General features: G+C 42.4%; 1 protein-coding gene and 1 pseudogene across 11 annotated transcripts in view; both read right to left on the bottom strand.

Moving 5' to 3' along the window:
* Positions 1-25,613, bottom strand: part of tns1b (tensin 1b) — a 212,577-nt gene that overhangs the window by 168,632 nt on the left and 18,332 nt on the right. Inside the window, exon 1 of one of the 11 annotated variants that reach the window (XM_072685575.1) lies at positions 17,329-17,566. The exons of the other annotated variants lie outside the window; for them this stretch is intronic. Coding sequence (XP_072541676.1) covers positions 17,329-17,412 — 84 coding nt within the window. The 5' untranslated portion in view covers positions 17,413-17,566. Of the gene's footprint in view, positions 1-17,328; positions 17,567-25,613 lie in introns of those variants that run through there. 11 annotated transcript variants of the gene reach the window in all.
* Positions 15,042-15,191, bottom strand: LOC140561519 (U1 spliceosomal RNA; annotated as a pseudogene).

Below are 25,613 nucleotides of genomic sequence, written 5' to 3'. Positions count from 1 at the left end.
CACAGGCTGAGGGGTACAGAGGCAAAGTCAGAGCCGTCAGCTCTGTCCTGTCATGCTCACCTCCGTAATGTAGCGGAGCAGTGTGCCAACCCCCAAAGTGCACTTTATCACCCTTCCCAATTCCTCCGTGGCTGCTCTCAGATGTGGTAACCATAGAATAACAATGATTCCAGGCAGGTGTGTGTGTGTGTATGTGTGTGTATCAGCACATGAAGCTGCTGTAAGGCCACCTGGCAACCCTTTTGATGACTTTTGCTTTGAACTCGGGGGCAAAGAAATTTCCTGATGGACCTACAGACAGCAATCTGTTTTTGGAGAGCTACTGAGACATAGAGGGTGATATAAAGTAGGTATGATAATAATGATAATTCATTTTTCTATTTTAATTATTATAATTTATTTGATATGATGATCTCATTTATTAGCTGTGTATATGTCATAAGCCCATAAAAATACAGTACTTTTATTGTCAGCAGTGTAAGAGGAAAGACTGTAGAACTAGTGAGCAACACACCAGGCAACCCTGACGCATGTGTGTCTGATGTGCACGTCTTAGAAGTGAAGTGAGCTTGTGCCCTGTGGGCCGGCTCCTTTCCCTTAACCCTATTTAACTAATGAAAACCTCTCTTTCTCTCTCTCTCTCTCTCTCTCTCTCTCTCTCTCTCTCTCTCTCTCTCTCTTTCTCTCTCATTCACACACATCACATAAAGTGGGGGCTGTTTTCTTCAGGGACACTTTTTTCTATCCATCTTGTCCCTGCAGCACAGCAAGACACAGGCTGGGCACAGAGCCAAGAGCAGCACTCACACACGGAGGGAAGGAGAGCGATCCCTCGTACACGAGGAGAGCTGGAGAGGGGAGTGGTCTCTCACGCAGAGGGGATGGAGCAGGGTTGAGAGCGTGCACGTGTTTAGGGGCCTGACCGAGTGAGATTTATCAAAAACACACCTTTAAGCAGCGGTGCAGTGACTTAAGGCAGGAACTGTTCTCTGGAAGGTGACAAAGTCCTGATCTGATCTAGGAGAACGGTATCTGAGGCTTCAGGCATTTTAATGGATCTGTATTGGCTATATTAAGCCTGATCAAATTCGGATCCTTTATTAGGGCTATTCTACCCATTGTGGGATGGTTATTGTTAGAAAGTCCAAAAAAACAACAGTATGGCACACTACACACAGACTGAAAATGCTACTAGATAAGCGAGACTTTTCAAACATTCAAAAGTTTAATTGAAAATCTGATTAAAAAACTGAAAAGTATATTGGGATCAATGTCAGATTAGAGCCTGCGTGCTGTGTTCTGGACAGAGTCTGGACAGAGTCCCAAAAAGGAAGCATAGAAAGACTACTGCGACCAGCTAAAAAGGTGAGGCTCTGCTCCACACCAGCAGAGGGACACCTGCACTGTACTGCAGATAAGCAAAGTGAGTAATACAGATACACTGTAATCATAAAGATTTAATGTAATAAAACTCTCAACATTATACAGTGAATTTATCATTTATCATCAGCTAACTAACTCTTCACAAAGTCCATCTGTTCTAGCTAAAATCTATGTGATATATAATAGGGATGTCCCAATCCAATCAAGTGACTCTTATATAAACTTGGGAACTATAAAGTTTAAAACATTTATTTAAATGTTAAAACTTTTACAGTTATTTACAAACCAAATTAATCAGATTAGACTGTATGATTATAGAAACTGTTCACTAAAAGCACAGTGGTTTTGATAGCATTTGCTAGCGATTAACATCATGTCTTACCCAAGTTGTGGGGCTGTCTGCATTAGGGTATCTGTATTGGATTGGGGAGCAAAGAACCTTGACGAGGACATCCCTAATATATAATTTAACAAGGCTAGCAACATGAGTGACAAAAGTTGAGCTGAAAATAAACAATTATCATGTTTCTTGGCATAGGTTTAAGCCACATGCCACCATTACAGGTTTGCGGTCTGGGTTTATAAAGTACAATAATGCAATAAAGATGTTAAGGAGTATTACTGGCTCTGGTGGTATCTGGCGCAAGGTAGCCTGCAGCCCTAAGAGTCCTTTATCTTCTTGTCCCCATAAGTTCCTTATTACAGACATATTTTATGTGAAAATACAAACATCAGATGTTCAATATTAAAGAAGTCAGATTAGGGGCAAACATTTGATTGGGACGCCCCTTGAGCTTGGTCTGTACTGTAAACCTCCTTAAAGACACAAGGGTAGGCCAAGACACAGTGAGAAGGTTGTAAAAATGCTTTTAGCTCAGAGTCTGTAAACTCACAAGCTGCTGAGACCAGACTTTGCCCAGAGCAAAGTTAAACTGTAGAATTTAAAAGCCTAGAGTGGCTGCTTTAAGGCTATCGAGGTGCAGCCCCTCATTCAGGATGGGGCCTAACAGCAGATCAGCTTCCAGCAATGATAGGGCCATTTCCCCAACTCACACACATTCCTGCTGCATACAGTCACCTAGTCAAACTGTTTTCCTTCTGCCCAGACAGAGAGAGACACAGAGAGAGAGAGAGAGAGAGAGAGAGAGAGCTCCCAATGGCATTGTCATAAGTTACAGTATAGAGATGAGGCATGGTTGCTTTAGCATCACTGCTTCATAGACCAGGTTACCAGGTTTACTTTCCCCCACTCATACTTTTGGGAAACCAAAAGGCCACAGAAACACTCTCACTCAAATCTGTACTCATAAACTGTAAACCCCTTTTTTCTGTGTGCATTCACACAGAATCCCTCATAAATCCCAAACACCCAAAACGCACAAACTTGCACCACACAAATATGCTAGCCCTGATAAATGTGAAGCCTCAAAAGCACACATGCACACATACACGTCACAAAGTGCCACAAAATACTGAGAGTTCGGTCACATAGTAACATGCATTTTGACTATTTTGTGCCCTCAAGCCAGTGTGTAGTGAGCTCACGCCTCGCTTTGATGAAAACCTAAACAACTTTACATAGACTTTGTCTAGTCAAAATGTGCATGCACTAAAATGCATATAGTGAGGCTTAGGTCACTGCAGAATAGAATTACCTATACAAAAGTATAAGCCCATTATATCAGCTCCACTGACCATAGGAGGAGGACTTTGTAGTTCTATAATTCAAGACTGTAGTCCATTTGTTTCTCTGCATAATCTGTCAGTCTCCTTTCACCCTGTTCTTCAATGCCCAGAACCCCACAGGACCACCACAGAGCAGCTATTATGTGGGTGGTGGGTCATTCTTAGCACTCCAGTGACACTGACTGACATGGTGGTGGTGAGTGTGTTAGTGTGTGTTGTGCTTGTGTTGTGCATGTGCTGCTGGAGTTTTTAAACACTGTCTCCACTCACTGTCCACTCTCTATTAGACACCCCATACCTAGTTGACCCAGCTTGTAGATGTAAAGTAAGAGACAGAAGCTCATATATTGCTGCTCAGTTTGTGTTGGTATATATATATATATATTTGATCCAGATAAAAAGCATCTTCTGCTATATCTGCTTCGTGTTTCAGCTTCCGATCATCCACTATCCTTCAGGCTCTCTTTTGGGAAACCAGGCCCAGGCTGCAGAAACACTCGTTACTCATGAAGAAATCTGGACTCTGGCCAGGAAGGCCAAACTCAATCTGGCCCAGTTCATTAGAAAGCACTGGCTGATCAAACATAACAGGGAATAAAATAAAACAGGACAATTGCAGTGACGGTTGCAGCCAAGTAATGTGTGACATCTCAAACAGCCGTCACCATCTAGTAATGCAACAGAGGTAAGGACACTTGCAGACAGACAGGTGTCCAGAGAACTGAGCATAAAACACCTCAACACGTTTGTCGTGTAAATTATTTGTGGGTACATGTTGCACAGGCCAGGTCCACACTGGTTGATCCCTGTTCTAAGGACTCTCTCTCTCTCTCTCTCTCTCCCAAACCAGCAGAGCGTTTATACACTTTTCTGTACCAGCAGACCCCCGAGCTCTACATATGCTGTCCCACCATATTCCATATTGCAGGAGTCTGGTAGTAATGGCACATTGTGCCTTGATCCATCTGCTGAAAAGGGAGGTGTGGCACTGGGCAGTAAAGAGGGGAGGGGTGCGGCTTGACTCCCTCAAATGATCTGCCCCCAATTCCTATTAACCACCCATAATCCACACACAGAGTCTCAAAGACACCCATGACCCCCAGCAAATAGCCTCCTTTTCCACAGACCTGAACCTCAGTCTGGCCTGAGAAGATCTGGCCTCTCTCAGAAAACAACCACCTCCCTCACAAACGCTCTGTTTTCTTTCACAAGACCACTATTCTTTCAGACACAAACCGTTACCCAGCAGGGCCACCTGACCTTTGGCCCCACCATCCCTCTCCTTCCACCCTCTCCGACCCCTCATCCACTCGGACACATTGAGGAGTCTGACCACGTCTGACCTCTTCTCTGCGTTCTTTTTCGCTCTGTTCCTCTTTTTCCTCTGTTCCTCTTCTTCTCACTCTCTCTCCATCTCCCTCTCGCTCTCTTTCTCTAATGAGGAGGAAGCCCCCACATGAAGTTTCTGAAATGGGATCTTGGGCCCTGAACCCATGGGGGGTTAATTCACTCCAGAGGAGATGGGAAAACTATTGGGGAAGCACTCAGGGGTGATAATCGATTGATTTGCGAGGGAACTGAATAAAATGATGCTAGTGAGAGAGTGTGTGAAAGGGGAGAAATCTAAGAACACCATTGAGCGCTGTTCAGGGTTGTCACTCATTCTCTCTCTCTCTCTCTCTCTCATTTTGCTCTCTCTCTCTCTCTCTCAAACACAAGCGCAGTATTTCCTTGCTCATATGTACCAGCAATTAGGAATCAAGTGATCTACAGATTTTGATGCTATTTTCACAACTAATCGAATAATCCGATTTTTAGATCAGATATTCTACCCAATTTCATAATTGCCAATCGTCAGCCCACCAGACAGGTCCCCTCCATCACATTATGCTACCAGCACTGGGTGTGTGAACACATGCTTAATGGAGCTCCTACAAAAGGAATTAACGGATGGAAACTCCTGCAGAAACTGTAAGAACTTCACATTTGACTATGATTAAGTTTAGGATTAGGGTTACAGTAAGGGTTAGGGTAAGGGTTAGGTTACGTTTAGCCTGTGATTAGGTTAGATTGAGGTTTAGGTTTAGTGGGTTAAGTTCATGTTTAGGTTGAGGTAATTAAATTAACCTGGTTGCTTTGTAACTTTCGCAGTTTAAATCATGTGATTTCTGCCTGTCTCTTGACACCAGGCTGTGGACAGCTGCACCACTCAGGACCCTCAGCTAATCAGAGCCAAACACACTTTACTTGTCAAAAATACTTTTCTTTTAAGGACTTAAAGTGTCAAACCCAGAAAATATTTAGGTGTGTTTATCAGGCTTTTCTTGTAGTCCAAAACCATAATTCGCAACTTTTTGAGAAAGGGTCACTTATTAGGGTCATTTATTAATCAAATTTAATAAAGTAATCATGACCGTAGTGCTGACTGTCCTATAAAAGATTTCTGCACTCCCGGTCCAAGTATGAATATACATATCCACATATTCAGAAGATTTAGTGAACTCAATCTGAAAACAATTGAATACATCAGGCAGTTATTCAGACTAATTAACTCCAAGTTGAAGAGTGCACCAGAGCTCTAAAGGCTTTCAAAACCCTGACAGATCAAAAACTCTATTAAGCAATACCAAACAGGAAACATGTGTGCATGTGTATGATCATATGCCATACATATGTTGTTGCTCATTTCTGTGGATTTACATCAGTCCCACCCTGAGGCTGTAGAGGAAAGCTGCTATCCATTCGCCAGTATAGCTCAGATTCATATCTTCTGTCACAGAAGCCGGTATCCGCAATTCTGCCGACTCATCTAAAAGTGAGACGGGTGTAACAGTACACTACAGACATCTAGGAATGTATACTTGAGCAGGAACATAGGTAGAGCAATTCTGTACACCTTCTACAAGCCACTGCTTCAGTTTTTTAAACCAAGGCCAATGCACAGGCACCTTCTGCTCCACGAAACAGCACATAACCCCAGTCAAACATAGGCTATACAATGAGTATTTCAGACAAAAGCAAAACAAAGAGCCTAAAGAAAATAGCTCACCCTCCATCTGAATCTAATTAGCTGCTATCTGGCCTAGTCCAAACAGTCCAGGGACTCAACATAGCCCAAACATTTAGAATATTGGAACTCAGGCAAGAAGAGTGAAGCAGAAGATTTATTATGATGAATGTGTTTATTCTACACATGCACTCTATAGACCACCTACTGCCCCACTGCTACATCACCGCAAATTCCCCCATGACCCCCCCAACTCCATCAGTGTAGCCTAGGTGCTGACCATATTCCCCCCACACCACATTCCGTATGGTCCCAATGAACTCTACATTTATCTTTATGATTAGTTAACTTTAAGAGTGTTATGATACACAGTTGGATTCCATTCACAATACATGGTTCACTTCTCGATATTCTCACAGTACTTGGAAAGACGCAAATTGGAATAAAGAAATAATGAAAACTGTGCCCAGTCATTGCATAATCTACTATTGTGAGGCTATGAAGAGGGAGGAGTGAAGAGCATGGACATGGGCAATGAACCCTAGGTTTATTTTTCTGTAATTAATTCTGTTCATGCAAACTACAATGAATTATTTGGTAACAGTTAGCATATTTCATGTAGTCCCACATGGTTCTATTTTAGGGCCTATGAAGATGATGTTATTGATATGAGTAATGCAGCATTGAGGGTGAAGTATATATATATATATGGGTTTAGAAAGTTAAGAAAATGTAATATTTATGTAGTCATTTGGAAAATACAATCCATGTATGCATAAATTGACAGTCTCTCAGGGACTCATATTCCTATGTATAAACTAAACAGACTAAAACCATTTTCAGGACTACATTAAATTTGACCGATACTCAGTACTTCAACATCAGTATTGGCATAAAATAAGAAGTAGTATTGTGCCATATTTAGTTTTCTCATTGTTTATGCAACCCTGACTCAGGATATCAGGACATATTGTCATGTTGCAAAAGACTTGCCAACATCTGGCCATACTACACCAAGACATTGGTCTTCATGATACTCTGACAATGCCTTGTCATAATGATTTATATGTACACAGCGGAGACAACAACAGTGATACCCAGCTGAATTTACAAGTCAAATAAATTACTTTAGGAGCAACAAGAGCGAGTTACAGATACCTTTTACTATAATACGTTTTATTATAAGCCTGGGTTTTAACACCTATATTCTTCCTTTGCAATACTCTTTACTTGCCCAGACCACTTGTAGCACACCACAGCAACATTCCCTGCGTTATTCTTCATTCCATCCTCATTCCAAGAACTTCCATCACTCAGGGCTCCACCACACTGCAGCCTGCACACTCCTTAATCCTCCGTCAGGCAAAGCTCTCACTCTATCATTCACACACTGCAGCAGCAAGCCAGGCATACATATATCCTCCAGAAACCAGCCAAGAAATAAGAGAAGAGCAGCTCGCCTGGTGTCTCCCATAAAGCCCCTACGCACACTGCTTCCCACCCTGAGAATGGTGCAGTTGGTCCACATTTAAGTGCCGGTGCTATAGGTTATTCACTAGACCAGACACATTAAGAGGGAAACAACCAGAGGGACTGAACATGAAGCATGCGAATGTGTTGGGGTGAGAGTAGAATTTATTCCCTGGATAGAAAAAAAAAGACATTAGGCCCACTTCCCAGACAAATCGCCTCCTACCATATAGTAAAGAGAGAGTCCCAGGGTAAGTGTAATAGAGTGGTGTCAAATCATACAGTATGTGCAATGGTCCAGTATTGGCCCAAATGTTTCTTTAGGCTTCAGTGACAATGCTTCATGTGTTCTGGGCTACACAGTATAGCATAGCTCTCCCTACAAAACCACAAAATGCTACATTTCTAGGAGGAGTTGTGCAATTGTGCTTAACGTTTAATGTAAGTTTATATTATGCCTCCATCCATCTTCTTATCTGCTTCTTCCTGAGCAGAGCCAGAATCATTAGGCACAAGGCAGGAATACCCTCTGGACAAGGCCCTGTGTTATAAGTTAATGTTTTGAGATTGTATTCCAAAAAATGTAGTATTAGTATTTAATAATAGTATTTCTGTTTCTTCGGTGATATGTACTGGACACTTGATGTGCTTCAATTATGTAGAAAATGAAAGTACTTCTAATATAATAGTATAGTATAACCACTGCTCTACAATGTCAACATTAAAGATTTGTTACTATACAATCAACATTCACAGAACATTAGTGATTAGACACTGTACAAAGCCATACTCAGCAGCATAGCTGTCAATAAAAAAACATATTTAACTTCATACATTGCTCCTAAAGGCTATGAACAATGTTCTTTGGGGCAAACACATGGTACAGTTTGATTCCTCAATCCTTTGAACCCTAGGTTAATATTTCTTTTAGTAATACTCTTCTTAATGCAAAACGATGAATAATTTGGTAGAAGTATATCTTGTTTTGTGGAGTCCCACAGGGCTCTATTTTAGGGCCTATGAAACTAATGTTAATTACAAGTGCAATGCAGTTATTGGGTAATACCTGAAGTGTAGGCCTACATCTAGTGTTTAAGGAGTTTAAGAACCTTTCAGCTGACCATTTTTAAAGACTTATATTAGTGATTAGACACTGTACAAAGGCATACTCAGCAGTATAGTTGTCAATAAAAAAACATTTAACTTCATACATTGCTCCTAAAGGCTATGAACAATGCTCTTTGTGGCAAACACATGGTACAGTTTGATTCCTCAATCTTTTGAACCCTATGTTAATATTTCTTTTAGTAATACTCTTCTTAATGCAAAACTGCAATTAATAATTTGGTAGTAGTATATCTTGTTTTGTGGAGTCCCACAGGGCTCTATTTTAGGGCCTATGAAACTGATGTTATTTACAAGTACAATGCAGTTATTGGGCAATACCTGAAGTGTAGGCCTACATCTAGCATTTAAGGAGTTTCAGCTGATGATTTTTAAACACTTGTCCACTTAATGGATCTTTAGGGCACTGATTGCGGTTGTTCTATACCATCGCTTTTTGCCACACTCAAGAACCTTCTAATAAAATATCCCAGGAACTTTCTGCACAACTGTTAGAGGGGATGGGTCTGGGGCCATCATCGCTCCATTTGCCCTCCATGCAGGGGAGGGAAGAATGGAATGTGACCTCTCCATCCACCGGGCTCATGCGGAACAGTCACCTGCTTTTCATTTAGTAAAGAAGTGCTCTCCGGGCATTCCAATTTCTCTCTCTATCCCTTTCTCCTTTCTCCCTCTGATCCCACGTGTATTTGAGGTGCATTTTCCTTCAGAGGGAGCGGATCCTTGGGAGGAAATTACTCAGTCATCTAGAAGTCTGCAGGAAAATCCTGCCCTTTTCACAGTCCATCAGGAGCAGTAATGGGGAGATTTGGTTGGTATGTCCATCCCTTTGGAGCCGGAGAGTTAACACACCCCCAGACCGGATCAGGAGAGTGGCGAACGGGTTAAAGGGAGAACAAAAAATAAGCCTTGACTACAGTAAACCAGGCCAGAGCGGTCAGCCCAAAAAGTCACTCAACCAAACACAAGTTAAGTAGGGACTGGTGCAAGAACGTCAACCTGATTTCAAAGAAAACACATCAAAACCCAGTTCACGCCACTGTAGGAGAACTTCTGCTAGAGCCTACTTCTTCAGTCTAGATGTAGATCTTCACTACAGAGTAATTTCATACTCTGCAACAGCAGCCTCAGGCCTGAAAAAAGGAAAACACTTAACAGTGGTGTTTTGTGAAACAAAGCAGTCGTGATTAGATCAAGAAAAGCGCTCCAAATTTATTATGCTATAATAATGGTATTTCATGGCACATGGCAGAGTTTACAAGAACCGTGTCCAAAGGCTTAATCGGAGCCATGTAAGGCAGTTCACGAAAGTTGAAATACACATATTACCTCTATGGACCCCCGAATCTTGGCTAGACTAAAGGTGCATGTTTTTCAGTATCAATCAGAATGGATGTTTATCAAAACCAAACATGGTTCTGTTTCCTTAGCCCTGGTGACACAAAGGCCCATGAAAAGCAATAGCATTGGTTGGGCAATGCAGGGAAATTAATGTGAGACTATAAAAACATACATGTCTAAGAAGTAGAAGGTTTCCCACCGTTTCTTTAGCTCTATACATGGTCGCACAGCACTCACTGCCAGTAATTTAGGTGTTGCAAGATAAAGCATCGCTTGCTTTCAGCATGACCCTACATCACCACAATTACAGCTGCACGAGGAGGGCTCAGAACCTCAATAAAGAAACTTTTAGAAACTTAGAGCAGCTTCTGCACTGGACGTGGGGTCATAAACTAGAATCCGAGCAGCTCTCGTTCTCCAGGTACCATCATTTTTCTCAGCTTAAGCTTCTGGAACATGCCACATTTTTAATGCATCGGAAGCAGCACCTGGAGAACCTGGCGAACGCGATCAGGGACGGGCGCCCCGTGTTACGACCGAGGTCAGTGAACACATATCACATGAGCCAAAGTAGGGCTTGGACAACAAACAGCCATTTATCACAGAGGAAGAAAAAGCAATACCCCAAGGTTCCTGGGAGAGGAACCAAATTAAGTGGTTAGCTTGATCCGGGTTTGAAGTGGGGACCGCTGCACATGTTCAAATAAACTCCCTCAGCCACAAAGGCAGTATTCTGTGACCAAAGTAGAAGCATAAATAAATGAAAATCCAATTCAGGTCCAACGTACCTGAGCAGCTGTTTCTAATTTCGAGAGGGAAACGAGGATGAAGCGTCCGTTGGTAGGAAAGCACTTTTTTTTTTTTTACTAAGCCTCATTCACTTTTAGTGTGGAACGAGTGCCAAGTTTACTTGACCTCATGCTGACTGAGAAGTGAACATAATCACATTATTGATCAGTGCTGTGGTGCCTGAGAGTAAATCCACGGACTGAGTGCAGTTATCAGTGAGCGCTGAGGGCAAACATAGTAGTAGAATCAGAGAGAGGCTGATGATTCATGATTCATCTACAGTCAGTGAATTTCTTCATTTGAAAGGGGCATCACAGATTAGGCCTTGATTAAATGGTTTGGATAAAAGGACTGCATGCAGGAACACACACTCTTAAAATAAGGTGCTACTAAAGCATTTCTGCTTCCATTAAGAGCATGGCTGTTGTTAGAGGGATGTTAGAGGGATGTGTGAATGTGAAGAACCTTCACTTGATGCCTGAATAGTAGTTTTTAAGAACCTGTCACTACTACTGCATTTTGTCTGCTTATATGTGTGTCATGATAATGTTTTTAAATATCGGTATATAATATTTTGACCATATCGCCCACCTTTATTTCACACTATTTCATTTACAGTCATAGAATGATGCATGTTTCGTATAGGAGGTCCTTAACCTCTTCGTGTCGAAAGCATTGCCGATGCTAGGGGGAGCTAAAAATGGATGGGTTAATTGGCAGAAAAAATGGGGGGAAACAATAATACATGTTCAATATACTTCTCCACCACTTAGAGAACCTGCAGCGTGGAACGAGTTCAGAACATCGTGGTCTGTGCTTCATATTACACTGCAACACCAACATGTCCTTGTAAGGAAACAGCCTTGATAAGGTGGTGTTAGTGAAAGAATTTGACCAAAATAAGTCTTAAAATGTCTGTTAAGACACCTTCCACCGCTGGAATCAGATCAATGTCAGACACAAGAGAAGTACAAGGCGTTCTTTCCCTTTCCAGTCTAGACACTGTGTTTCCTGTACCAGACGAAATGTTGCATTACGCAGCTTTCAAGCTTTTAACCTACAGGTAAGAGCATATATCTCTTAACGCTGAGTTGCTGCACCTTGGGCCGTATCAGCATGCATCAGAAGATCAAAGAGAGCTCTTGAAGGGGGCCTCTCTGCCCAAATGGACCACCTAGAAGGTCCCACTTAGAGCCCCGGGTACCCCATCATCTCTCAGCATAATTACAAACAGGTTTCAGCACCTCATTAATTCTATAGGCAAGGTATAGGTAAGGGTCATCTTTTTCCCAAGCTCTCTGTCCACTCAGCTAGCTGTCCAATTATCTGTCCTAGGTTTGCATATTATAGCATTTCAGCATCGCCACTGCAATGTATGCATGCTCAACAGTCATACTGTAAGATGTGCAATGTCACGCTTGCTTGATTTAAAAGTAAAATTTGCACTGTTGTAATTTTTTATGACATATCTACCAAAGATAGATTATGTCTGCCCAATTATTTATTAATATCATATAATTGGATCATTGACTTCTAGAGAAATCAGGTGAGAATGCCTGTATTTTTAGATTTTTTGGAATATTTAATAACAACAAAATATCACAATGCCAGTATTTTCCAATATCTTGCAGCTCTAATCTGTACAGTCAAAGCTAAGGCCCGGCTGTAGGTCTCCAATTGCTGTGGACATCCCATTTCGGGCTCTCAAGGCAAGCACATGGTGGTTCTATTCTGGACGATCTATTCAAATGAAAGGACGCAGTTCTCGTTTTTGTCCTAGAAGAAGTTTATGTCTCATTAAACAATAGGACGGCAACTTTTATAGCCTTTCGTGATAGCAGACTGTTCACACAGGCTATTTCATGCTTTGTTTATTTGAAATGTGCCGCTTGGTGCACAAAAGGCTTTATTTTTCATGAGCGCAGTTCTGAAGTCCCAGCAAATGACACCCCCAACGGAGGGAAAACAAGCACGCAGCAGAGAATAATCATCTTAGGTTGAGGAATGATGAAAACCATATGATGCACAATCCCAGCATCCCCTATAAGCCCCTGGAAACAGTGCCAAGACTTTAATGAACTTCTGATGAGTGACAGGAACTGCTTAGGGAAAGCATCAGATGCATCTCATAGCCTCTGAACTGCCTCTGCTCTCCAGCCAACAAACATGGAGTGTGCTAGCGGCGCTGGAGAGAAAGAGACAGCCGCGCTGTTCACTTGTGTTACGCTGGGAGAGACAAGCCAAGCGAATGCTCACATTCCCAGACATGTACTCGCATAGACCTGGGGAAAACGCAATATCACGCAATGGAAGGTAAGATACACCACATGTCCAAAAGTTTGTGGACACCCCTTCTAATGAACTCTAATTAACTACAGTAAGTTGCACCCATTGCTGACACAGATGTGCTAGTATTCACACATGCAGCTTGTCTAATCCCTGAAGGGGAGGACTGCCAATACAATAGGACTCTCTGGAGAACATAAACATCAACCTATTGGCACCATGCTTAACGCCAGCCGTGGGCTATAAAAGGGGTATACAGCCCCCCGGCATTGAGCTGTGGAGCAGTGGAACTGTGTTCTCTGGAATGATGGTTGGTGCGCCATCCAATACTTCTGGGATGAACTGGAGAGTTGGGGATGAGGTGGGGTGGTGATTATCCAACATCCTGACCTCACATCAATGCTCCAAAATCTAGTCTTCCCTGGACAGTAGAGACAGATGCTCCAACAAAAGCAGAATAAACTCATTTTAATGTCCCAATACTTCTGTCCATATAGTGTATGCATGAAGCTGGACCAGAAATGTATGAGATCATCGCCATCAGGCAAAAACCTTGCATTTCCAAAACAGTAACTTTGAGCAAGCCAAGGACGAAACAGCAAGGAAAAGTCCCTCAGATCAAGATGAACTTTGAGAGGAACCAGACGTAGAATAGCTGGTAGCAGGAATAGCTTCTTAACTTTTGATGGAATTCAATGTAAAAAAAGATTTAATTGCAAGTCATTTTGGAGCAATTCTATTGGTCTATTCTGTGTGAATTTCAGACATAATGAAAAGCTACTACCAGATTTACAATAGACTCCTCAAACCCTGTTTAAACTTGTACTATATTATCGTTACTACTATGAAACGAACATGTACATCCTGCAGAGAAAACGCTGAGAAACTGAACTGTGGACCCGTATACGGGTCCCTGAGTGTTTAGAGCACATAGACACATAAAGAGGACGAGACTGGGGGAGAAAAACAAGAGAAAAGTTGGCACGACAGCGAAATAAAGATTACGAGAGCTTAAAGGGAGAAACTGTGAGAGAAAAATGGGGAAAGTTAGGGAGGAAAAGACGTGGAGCAGGGAGTGAAATACGATGGACCTATGGAAGCCTGTGGAGGAGAAGGCCAGCCAGGAAACAAGCTGGGACAGGAGATCCTACAGATTAAAGCTCCAGTGCTGCTGTGCTGCACTCATTGGGGGGCAGGTGCCCATTGGAGCGTGTAGCGGACCACACCTCACTGGGGGGGTCTGGAGAGGGGCTCATGTCATAAATCACCTGGTCAGGGTTAAGCAGCTTTTTAAGTAGTCAGAGGGATGACAGAGCTTTTGAGGGCCACAATTCAAGAGTTTCACTTTTCACTAAGCAAACAGCTGTAAATGGCTGACCTGTCGCATTCCATCCATACTGCTATTGTATATTAATATTAGTCCTTCTTAGGCTCTTAGGTCAAAATACTACATTATACATGGACCAATAAAATGCCCCTAAACTTGACTTGGATTTACTTTAATGATACAAAGATTCTCAAGGAAAGATTTGGGACAATGTGTTTGCTATTTTTTTTAAAGCATCTGTCACTGTACTATGTACAGCGAAATGTGCCCTGCGCATTTAACCCATCTGTGGTAGTGAACACACACACACACACACACACACACTAGTGAACTAGAGGCAGTGAGCACACACATACCCAGAGCGGTGGGCAGCCAAATCCAGCACCTGGGGAGCAGAGAGGCATTGCTCAAGGACCCAAGAGTGGCATCTTGCAGAGTCCGGGTATCAAACCCACAACCCTATCATCAATAGCCTGGAGCTCTAACAGCTGAGTCACCACTGGCCCATTACAAAAAATACATAAATAAATATATATATATATATATATATATATATATATATATATATATATATATATATATATATATATATATATAATAAACAAACAAACAAACAAGAAAACAGGGAGAGTGCAAACGCACTACCAGAACTTTTACAGTCGAGATTCCCACATGTGGGGAATTTGCAAGGGTCAGCACAACCCAAGTGCAATGGCAGAGCCTCGCTCTGGGAAAACCACATTTGTGATCATGGTATCACCTCTGCCAGGTAAGTATTTGTATTATGCATCCCCCCCTTTATGAAAGGAACAATAACCATGACACATTCTTGTTGTAAACATACTTGACCAATGCACACAAGCCCAGTTGCTAACAAATACATATACACAGCTGTTAACATATTAGCTATCCAAAGCCAGATGTTGCAGTTAGGAATCTGCCAGACGTCCAGGGACTAAAGAAATCACTGAGTGTGAGTCCACACTACTGGTGGAAAGTATTACAACATCAAATAATATGCTGTTAAAGACTTCAAAGGCCTGAGCCAATGAAAATCATAGAAGAACAAAGAGATCTACACTCTTAAAAGTAAATATGCTACAAAAGGCTGTTTGAGAGATGCCATAGAAGAACCACTTTGGGTTTCATAAAGAACAATTTTTGGAGTAGAGATGTGAGACGACGTGTGGAGAAAACCCTTTGAATGCTTTAAGAATTTTCTCAGGATGTAAAGGTTCTTCCACTTACAGAAAAAGTGGTTCATCTGTGGTATTGCTCAAAGAACCATTAAGACTATACCAGGAACACACAGTTAGGTCATACCATTGCTTCAAAAGCAAGCCCAAATGTATACCGTTCTGACTTATGTGGTGTTAAGGTGCCTTTACAGCATTCATTAGTAATGTATAAGAGGTAATTGACCAGAGGAGGATGGATGGGTCCCCCTTGTGAGTCTTGTTGTTGTTAACCGGCCCATCACTCCACAAGTGGTAAGACAAGAGCCCTGGGCCAAACGCAACATGAACCTTCCACATAGCCTTGGCATCAGGGCCCCTGGTCTGCAGACCAAAACCCAAACAAAGCAGTGCTGCAGCGACCTCGAGCCTATGTGTTTACTCTAGATTGATTTAGCGTGGGTTTAATGGACATTGATCATCCCATTAAGCTTTTTGACCTCTTTGACAACTTAGGGATTGAGCAGCAGGTCAATATTTGTTTTGGCCGAGTAGCAAAAAGCCTGTCTGTAAGTAACACCTCATCTCAGAGGTCTCCATCCAAGAGCTACCTTCAACGCTCTGCAGACTGGAGATTTTATCGACGGGCCACACAAATGGCAATGACACAACCTGTCCTCTGCCCTGTTGTTTACCCAGAAACACAATCCACAAATTTATCTCCAAATCAAATGCATTAGGATCTTCTTCTTTCACCTGCGTGTTCCTATAACCTTCACAGGGCTTCACAGTGTCACTTGCTGGTCCTTTCATGGACACATCTAAGTGACCTGGGAGACGTTTTCTGTCTTTCTCGCCTAAGAGCCTCAGATAGCTCATTTATAATTCAGGATGTTTTGAGGAAATGCGTTCTCAGATTTGCTTCGACCTACTGGACGCTGTCCTGTCTATTTGTTCCCTGTTATGTAACTCTCTTTCCATACCTTCTGGCTTTCCCTCACAGGTAAGGAGGCCTTTTTACATTCTCGACATCATCTTTCATCGACAGGCAATCAAACCAAGCGCTTGCCAGATGCCGTCTTCAGCGCAGGGATTTCCCTTCTAGACCCTGTTAGCATATAAATCACATCTGTTTCATTTAGCGTTTCTGTTTCCTACATCTCCTCCTTTCTATATGATTGCATCTACAGCTGCAGAACCCTGTTCCTCTCATCCCTTGCTCATCCTGCCAGGCAGGTTCCCGCTCTGCTGGAGGCAGCAAGCAGAGGTTTAGGAGCTAACCCCTTAATCACAGCCCCAAAGGGGGGCAGTGAAAACGTTCAGCTTCTCTATCCAGTCAATCAGTGACAAGACACTGGGCTTTTAGATGGGATTTGGGATCTTTCTCCACTTCACTAACAAAAGGAGAATGCTAATTAAAAGAGCAGGGGTCAGGGGAGATCACCATGGCCCATCAGCCCAGAGAGCGAGAGAAAGAGTCGGCAATAGAGAGGATAGAGAGCCTGCCAAAGTGACTGATGTGGTCACTCAGTAAAACAAGGGAGTTGTGCAACTTTTGCAATAACCCAGAGTTCAGAACTTTAGTTTGGCAGTACGAACATCATCATGGGCTAAAATATACCGGATATAGTACCAGCATAGGACATTGCGCTAGAATGGTCGTTCTACAAGAAATGTCATAGGTATAGAAAAGCAGCCCCTCTGAAGGGGTCTCTACACGCCCCTCTATTAGCGCTTACCCAGAACATGCAGGACAGGCAGACCCAGGTGCGCGCTCGCCCAGCCAGCGCAGCCGGCAGGCTGAGGGACACGGATGGCATCATGAGACCACGCTGATCGCTCCGGATCAGGAGCAGGATTCCAGATTATTCCGCTTGACCCAGCTCAGGATTCCTCACTATTCCACTGGACCCAGCGCAGAATCCCAGACCAATCCGCACATTACCGCTCTGCTGGCCCGCAAATCCATGACACGTCGTGGAGAACTCAGATCAACTGCTGCTGCTGCTTCTCCCTCTCTCCTTCTCTCCTTTCATTCCCCTTTCTCGCTCACTCTCTTATTCAATCCGAGAGTCTGCCTTGGTCCTTCCCTCCCTCCCTCTTCTCTCTCTCTCTTTCCCTCACTCACTCTCTCTCTCTCTCTTATTCCCTTCAGTGAAACTCACAAAGCTTTTGGGGTCATGCAACTCAGCTCCACAGGAGCAAAGGGGGAGGTGACTGCAAGGCCCTTTATTTATCTCGATCTCTCCCCTCCCCATATTCCCCTCTTAGCCCCTCCTCTGCCCCTCTTTCTGTCTGTCTCTCTCTCTTTCCCTCTCTCTCTTCATTCTTACTTTCATTCACTCCTTCTACCCCCTGCCTCCCTCTTTAGGCTCCCCCATTCTGCACTGTTCTCTAAGTGTGCTCACTCATGTTTGTGCTAATGTCACTTTAATTTTTCATTAACCTTTTCTCTCTTTCTTTCTCTCGCTCTCTCTCTATCTCTCTCTCTTTTTCTTACCCAAACCCCTCTCTCTCTCTTTGCTCGGTCTCATGGCCGATCTCTCAGTCCCGAATGGCTCTCTCTCCCCTGAAACATCTGCAAATGTCTTCTACAGGCCTGGCTTCATTTTTCTGTCCCAGATATAAACCATGCTGCAACTGTGCTGTGTGTGTGTGTGTGTGTGTGTGTTTTCTTTTTAGGGCCGTAAGGCAACCATCAAAGACACATCCAGACCCCAACAGCAAACAGACTAGAGCAAAGGGCTGTAAAAGGAGAATGACTTCATTAGGACCTCCATCCATCAACCCTAAATTGGGCAGCTGGTGATAGAGGTGGCGGGGTGGGTGTGTGCACTCCCTGTGGGTCCGTCTCTCTCCCTTTTAATCCCATAGTATTTCCTCCTCTGCATCTTGATGAAGCTGACCCGCTTGCAGTGCCCTTTAATTTATTTGGCCCACTGAGGAAACAGAGTGACCACGTTAGTACCCAACCCTGCGCCCCCAGTTTCTTCCTCTGGACATGGCACAGAATTCCCAGGATCAGGGTTCCGCTTGGCAGGGGCCATCATAATAATTTAGAGCCCCCTCAGACTGCTATCCACTTTCAGAGGTTGTGAGCTACCATCCACTAGTGTCTTGGGGACAGTCATTGATGAGAAGTTGCTATTTGGCAACTTCACAGTCTGCCCAACTTTCATGACTTTAGTGTCGCAAAGTTCTTTGACTGAGTCATTTCTAACATACACTGCCTTCATCATCAGCTGGTTTGGTAACCTGACCATCAGGAATAGAAAGTTTCTTCATAGCATTGTTAAAAGCTATGGACAGCTGACAGAGGTAAGGGCCAGTAAGTGTCCTTATTAGGACTAGTTCTGACGGGGGCCTTAAATAAGGTTAAATTGGCTGTTTTATTAGACAATCAGATTTCATAGAATCTTGTTAAATAACAGACAGGTTTCTGTGCAACAGCATCACAAAGATGTGTGCACAACCAAAAGGCAAGCAGCACTCTTTACTCTACAAAGCTAAAATGACAAGGAGTTGTTGTGCAGTAAACAGCACTAAACGCAGAGAAGATGGATGGGAAATATTCAGAGGAGATCACATCCCATTGCTAAAAATCCCAGAAGACGGAGCACTGAGCAGTCCATCGAAACAAGGCGCTGTCACTATGACCAGAGAATCACTGGTTTAAAACCATGTCCTGCTGCTAGCCATCAGCAGCTGGAGCCTGAGAGAGCACAATTGGCCTTGATGAGTACATGGCACATAGGCTAACATCTCCCATTCTAAACTAAAGACGCAAACTACAGATTGCTTGACTAAATGACTGCACCTGGGTGATAAAACGTGTTCATTTCATTTTTCACCAACGTTTTCCTTTAACTTTCCTTTTTTTTTGTTTTTATTTAAGCTGGTACTCATTATGAATGCAATCCAATTTTTGTCCCGAGAGGCAGTAAATAATGACTGATCTGAACGACTGAATAAATGGATTTGTGCAGCTTTTGGCCACCTAGACTGGTACTGCTGTCATCCCACAGAAAGACAACCTTTATTAAAACAGTCTCCAGCTGCAATTAACCCCTGCCTGACCTATATTAACCCCTTTTATACTGGGTTTATAAACCAGTTTTTAAGTGTGAGGCTTATTAGTGAGTAAATAATGTAAACGATTTAGTAACTGCAATTAAACTAAAAGGTATGTTACATAGTTATTATAGTGTGGAACGTAGAGCTTCAGTTCAAACAACTCTAAACACTTTTGTTTTCTTCCAGTACTGTGTAAAAGTTTTCTCTGTAAAACAGTCTCATTAAAACAAATGCTAATAATATTCATTCAAAAAGTAGTGGTTTTCTTTGATGCCAAAAGAAAAGCTTCCAAACTGACAAACTCTAGATTGCTAGTTGACCCAGTAGCCTATCTGTAGAACTGAGAAGCAGCAATGCTCTAAAAACAACACATCGTCCTGGGTGGGACGATGAGTCTGGGAGTTATATTCAGAGTGAAAAGTCATAAAAATCTGTTCTAATAATAAAACATCCATTTGCTCACATGACAAGTGTCATCTGGTATCTATCATGAATCATACATTTATAAGTAGCCTTTCCTAAAATGAACAGTGACATGGAAGTGCTGGCTGAGTTGATACAGTACAGTACGGTTTCAGCCTCTTGTACATATTGATAAACAGTAGATAGCATGGGCAATATGACAGATAATATGTACTGTGTGTCAAGGCAGACCGATTCCTCTATCCCAACCCTGACGTGAGGAAGGGTCAGCTGGGTCTCATCCCAGTCTTACTCCCTACAATGGGTACCAGAGTGGCGGCAGTGGCATGAGCTTTTGCCCTGCCATCCTAATCAATCCTTTTATGATTGAGTGAAGTGAGTCCCACTTCACTCAACAGACCTGCTAAATATACACACACACACACACACACACACAAACACCAACAGAGCACTGCGGATGCACTTTCACCACATGCTATTTTCAGTAGCATCATCAGATGAGAGGCAATACAATATAGCAGTGGCGACCTCCTCCAGCAGCGCCGCCTCAGAGGTGACTTGGGTCAAAGCCGGAGGAAATGGGATGTAATGGGGGGGTGAGCTGTACTGTAGTGATGCTGACGTGTCTACAGCTGGATTTACAGTTGAAATTAGACTGAAAAAGCAGCTTACCTGGGCAGTAAGTCCTTGTTTAAGCAGTAAAACACTAATAAGCTCTCCTCATGAGTCTAGTATTATTTAATACTGGTGATGAAATCCACACGCAACAAATCCACACGCTGGCTGGGGATGTCCAGGAGAAACCTGGAACCAAGCTTTGCTCTTTGAGCTAGCCCAGAAGATCTCAACTACTTTCTTCAAAATAAGAAATTCTTGTTCCTTTTTCCTGTATTTATGTTTACCTGTATCTGTTCTAATTCAAGCAAAACAGATTTCCTCGCTTGACCAGTCAACACTCATCAAGCATTACAGTCAACTTGTTGTATAAAGGAGTGAAAAGATGTCATTACTGCATTTCTGTGATGTAGAAGCAGACTAAACTGCTCGACCAACTGATCAAAATCGGAACTCATCATACTGAAAGCTCAGAAAACCATGAGTCTATTACCTATCTACTAATCTTATAGGTTTGTGTCTATAATCTAAGAAATAGGCCCACTGCCTGTGAAACTAGTAAACCCAAACCCAAGCTTTTCATATGCTTTCTGTCTTTAAGGTAACCTCTAAGGTTAGCAATTTATCAGCCTTGTCAATAACCAAATATTAAACAGATCCCAAGACTGTCTATGTTATATTTCAATTTCATTTTAATTATAATAACCTTACCTTTTATCACAGGTTCTGGTAGCATCATTGTATTAATACTGTATTTTAAAGTAACATTATACAGAAATTGTGAATTTTGAATAGCAGCTTCAGAATCATGCCAATGCTCCACTGGCTGTGATAGGGAGAATGTTGTCTCTGTCATTGCCTCTCCAGGCCTGAACGCTGCTACTGGATCATGTAATGCTGCATAACCCAAGTCATATCTGTGTAAAACCCTTGTAATCCTTGTGCCTTAGTCCTGTGAGTTCTGTACCTCTCAGCTTGCCAACAAATGCACGTGTGCAGCTTTACCTTAAGCTGACTCCCCAGCTATAAGGGGGGCCCAGGAGCAAAACACAATACCAACTGCTGTGAGTAGTGTAAGTGTAAAATGATACATATAGTGTCTTATCATTTCTAACAACAGGAATGTGATGGTGGTTACATATTTTTAATATATCTTGCTTTATAACAAAAAAATGAATCCTAATGGCACTGTGCATATGTAGTATACAGTAGTATATAGGACTGAACATCACGTCTTTGGATACCACTTTATTTTTTTTCTCTTCAGGCTGGGTGGTCAACCCTTGGTTCTTTGCACGGCACTTTGAGTGTGAAAGGACAGCACTGCAACCTTTACCATGAGCAATGAAGGTGCTTAGAACACTAACCCACAAAGCCAGCTGTACAAACACCAAAAAGCCTGAGATCAGAATGTGATGGTGCAGTTGGAGCTTGTGAAACTAGAGCTGATTTTTGTATCTAAAAATTTTCAACTTGTTTGAATACATTATTAATATCTATATCTAATTCATATCTAATTACTGAAAATCAGCACATGTCTATTACACTGTATTCCTCTGTAACTCCTTGTTTCATCTAATCATAAATGGTCTTAACAATCATACCTGAAATAAAACTACACAGATTATTTTACTGGACAGTCCTACTTTGAATGGTACTTGAATCAGGGCCTAGTTGTAGATTTCATAGAATACAGTGTAACAGATTATACACCTCTGATATGATCCGATGGTTCATAGTATGTAAATGTGCATCCCCTGTGCATTGCTATTCATGTCTTTATGTGTTTTAAATGTATGAACATGTTCCAAAGCCACAAACCCTTTTTCTCTATAGTCTCAGATCTTTCTTGTGAGACACTAAACATTGATTACCCAATCAATCAATTAATGAATCAACTAATGAAGAAAGTCTCTTGTGGGAAATGAGTGTTTTTGCGGTCAACACTGGTGCAAAGAGTAAACTGAAAATCTGGACTGTTTACCTTTTCTCATGCAAGATGACTCACCACACATTAAGTGAAGCCAGAAGCATCATCTTGAAATGATCTGAGATGCTGAGGCCACCCGAATGCTTTCTGAAAGCAGCTGCCTTTATGTTCAAGCTAGAGAAAGTAGGGTACATTTAAACATCATACAGGGAGGTATGGGTAACAACACCGCATTCCCTGTGGCAGAGTCGGGTTCAATTCCCCAGCCTGGAACATTCACCATGATACACCAGTAAAAGTCCTTGGGCAAGACTCCCAACACTACATTCACCTACCTGTGGTTTGTATCATTCAAATTTAAGTAACTCTGGATGTCTTAAATGCAAGGGATAGAAAGCACAGTGTCTAGGTTCAGGAGGACTGACTGAGTAGACTCTCTGTACTCGAGTATAGCCTAGAGTTTAGTGGTGGCTTGAAAGATAGAAGTGATTACTGGTCTAACTAATTGAAATTCAGAATTGTATGAAAACTAAGTATAAAAACACCCTCATTTGCATAACATCTAACCGAAAGTTAACTTTTTATCCAATCAGAATTAGACAACAATGCGGTCTGCCACCTAGCTTTACAGGTAAATTAAAAAGTTAATTAAAAATCAATACCGTTTTTATGAATTGTTACAGTACTGCAAAACACAACCGCATGATACCTCAATATTTTCTTACACCCCTACTGCTCAACAGTGGTAGTTTAGTGGACCTGGGCATCAAACCCATAACCTTGCGAGTCACCACTGAGCCACCACAGCCCAAACACTGCATTCCCTGAGCAGGAATCGAACCTGGGTCCCGGTGGTGAGAGCACCAGATATAACAACTGTATCACCAAGGTTACTTCATCGTTGCTTCATCATTGGAGGAGAAAAGGTCTGAACAGGGTTGTGATGTTCTGTAGATGCAGCTCACCTCCATAACTCTGCTTGGTCTGTAAGCCCTGTTTGACTTATTCCTCTTTGGTTATTGCTCCTTTCACATCAATTAAGGTTTGGATGGGCAATACAGAAGATCTGCAGCTATGCACGAGGAAAGTCTTTGATTTTCTGCAGGTAAGTCAATGATTTGTCTTTTAATTCACAAGAATAATCAAACTACTCATCATTTGCAGTTCAGCGATGCATGTTCTGGTGCCTGAACTGTGTGATATTTGCTGCTTTTTTGGGGAAGTTCAGAGCTTTTTCAACATGTCAAACAATTCAACATTCTAGTATTCAGTACTTTTACTTCTTTACACACAATTACGCACCATGCTGATGATGTGTTTTCCCTGTAGGGGATTCAAATGCAGAATAATTTGCTGCAGATGGGCAGAGGCACTCCAATTAGCACAAGGTATTTCATTTAGCACTAGGTATATTTTCATAGACCATATAACACAGGATGTTCAGTTTGTGCCATAGTTTAGTTTGATAGATTCGGTGTCATAAAAAATCAGTCATGGTATCGTGGCTACTCTGGCACATGTACCAGAAAGCAGAAACACTTTGAGTGTGAGTGTGTGTGTGTGTGTGTGTGTGTGTGTGTGTGTGTGTGTGTATGTGTGTGGGGAAGCACTGGAGTTTGTGAGGACATGAGGAAGTTGCTCAGACACTTGGAGCTCAGCAAATGGCAGCCTTCACACTTCACACTCTCAGATCACTGCCCTTGAGCCACTACATTACACCCCCCTCTGCATTGTTAGCCCTGCTTAGAGTCCAGCTGTGGAGAACAGTGAGAGATGGACATGCTTGAAACCTCTGTTACACAGAGCCACAGTGAAGAGCTCCAAAACACAATACATGGAGCCTTCGGAAGACAGATACAAATGCAGACTTCTGGAAAAAAACAAATACAAAGTAAGTTCTGTCCAAAATCCAGAGCATAATCTAACACCTTCCAGAGCAAGCACATTATTATTAAATAAATAATAATATAGTACAGTGGAAGAGCCTCATCACATGCAGAGCACTGCAAAGGCAGCCCCCTAGTGGTCACCCACCATACAGCAGACCTGGATACACCAAATCAAGCAGATCTGGACCCAAATCAAAACCAAGCTGATTTACAGTGGATAAAATTAGTAGCACTTAAATGTACTTATTTCTGACTGTTTATCATTGACTATTTCACTGAAATCTGCACCAAAGGAAAAATATTTACTTGGCAAGTCTTCATTGACACAAATTTATTAATATCTCATTTGGCAAATACACACCCCTAGAACGTGACACAGTCACTTTTGAACCCTATAAATGTTATCTCCTCCTTTCTTTACCACAACAGTGAGTGAGCCTTACACTGAGTAAGGGCACCAACAGAGATGCAAATGATTTGAGCTTTTATCCCATAAAAAGCAACAAAAAGGAGGCCTACAGCAGCTTCAGTGATCACTGTTTGGCTAAAATTGAATCTGTAGTGACGGAGTCAGCAATGAGGTTCTAGGCAAAGTGCCAAAGCATAAGCAAGAGGAAAAGGGGATAAGGATGCGGCCCATTCCGGAAAGCCAGAGGCATGGACACTGAAAAACAGGCCGATTTTTATACGGAGCTAATCAAATCCAGCATGGCTCTGCATCAGTAATCATTCGACCTTCAGCGCTACCTTCCATCCGAGAGAAACCAAATGCATTAGGAGTCCGTGCCACCATTATGGAAATAGAGTCATGGGGTAATCCACTGCAAGAGTTTGGGGCAAAGGTCAATGTGCAGCAGGGCGCTTTTTGAAGGGGATAGCGTAACTGCAGCTGATAGAGGTCATGTTCAGGAAAGAAACAATGGAAGGAAGAAAGGAAGGACAGTTTGGATAGGGAGGCAAGGGAGAGTGTAAACTGTGGATGAATTAATGAGGCTGTGGTCTATATTTTTCTAGGCCTAGTCTTGTAGGCCTAACCCATTTTTCCTCTGCAATTCACTTCAGTTCATGGGTAATTACAACATCAGTGCTTTTA

This window comes from Salminus brasiliensis, chromosome 8 (assembly GCF_030463535.1).
Source record: "Salminus brasiliensis chromosome 8, fSalBra1.hap2, whole genome shotgun sequence".
NCBI lineage: Eukaryota > Metazoa > Chordata > Actinopteri > Characiformes > Bryconidae > Salminus > Salminus brasiliensis.
The sequence above is the reverse complement of the archived record's forward strand: the minus strand, read 5'-3'. Positions and strand labels throughout refer to the sequence as shown.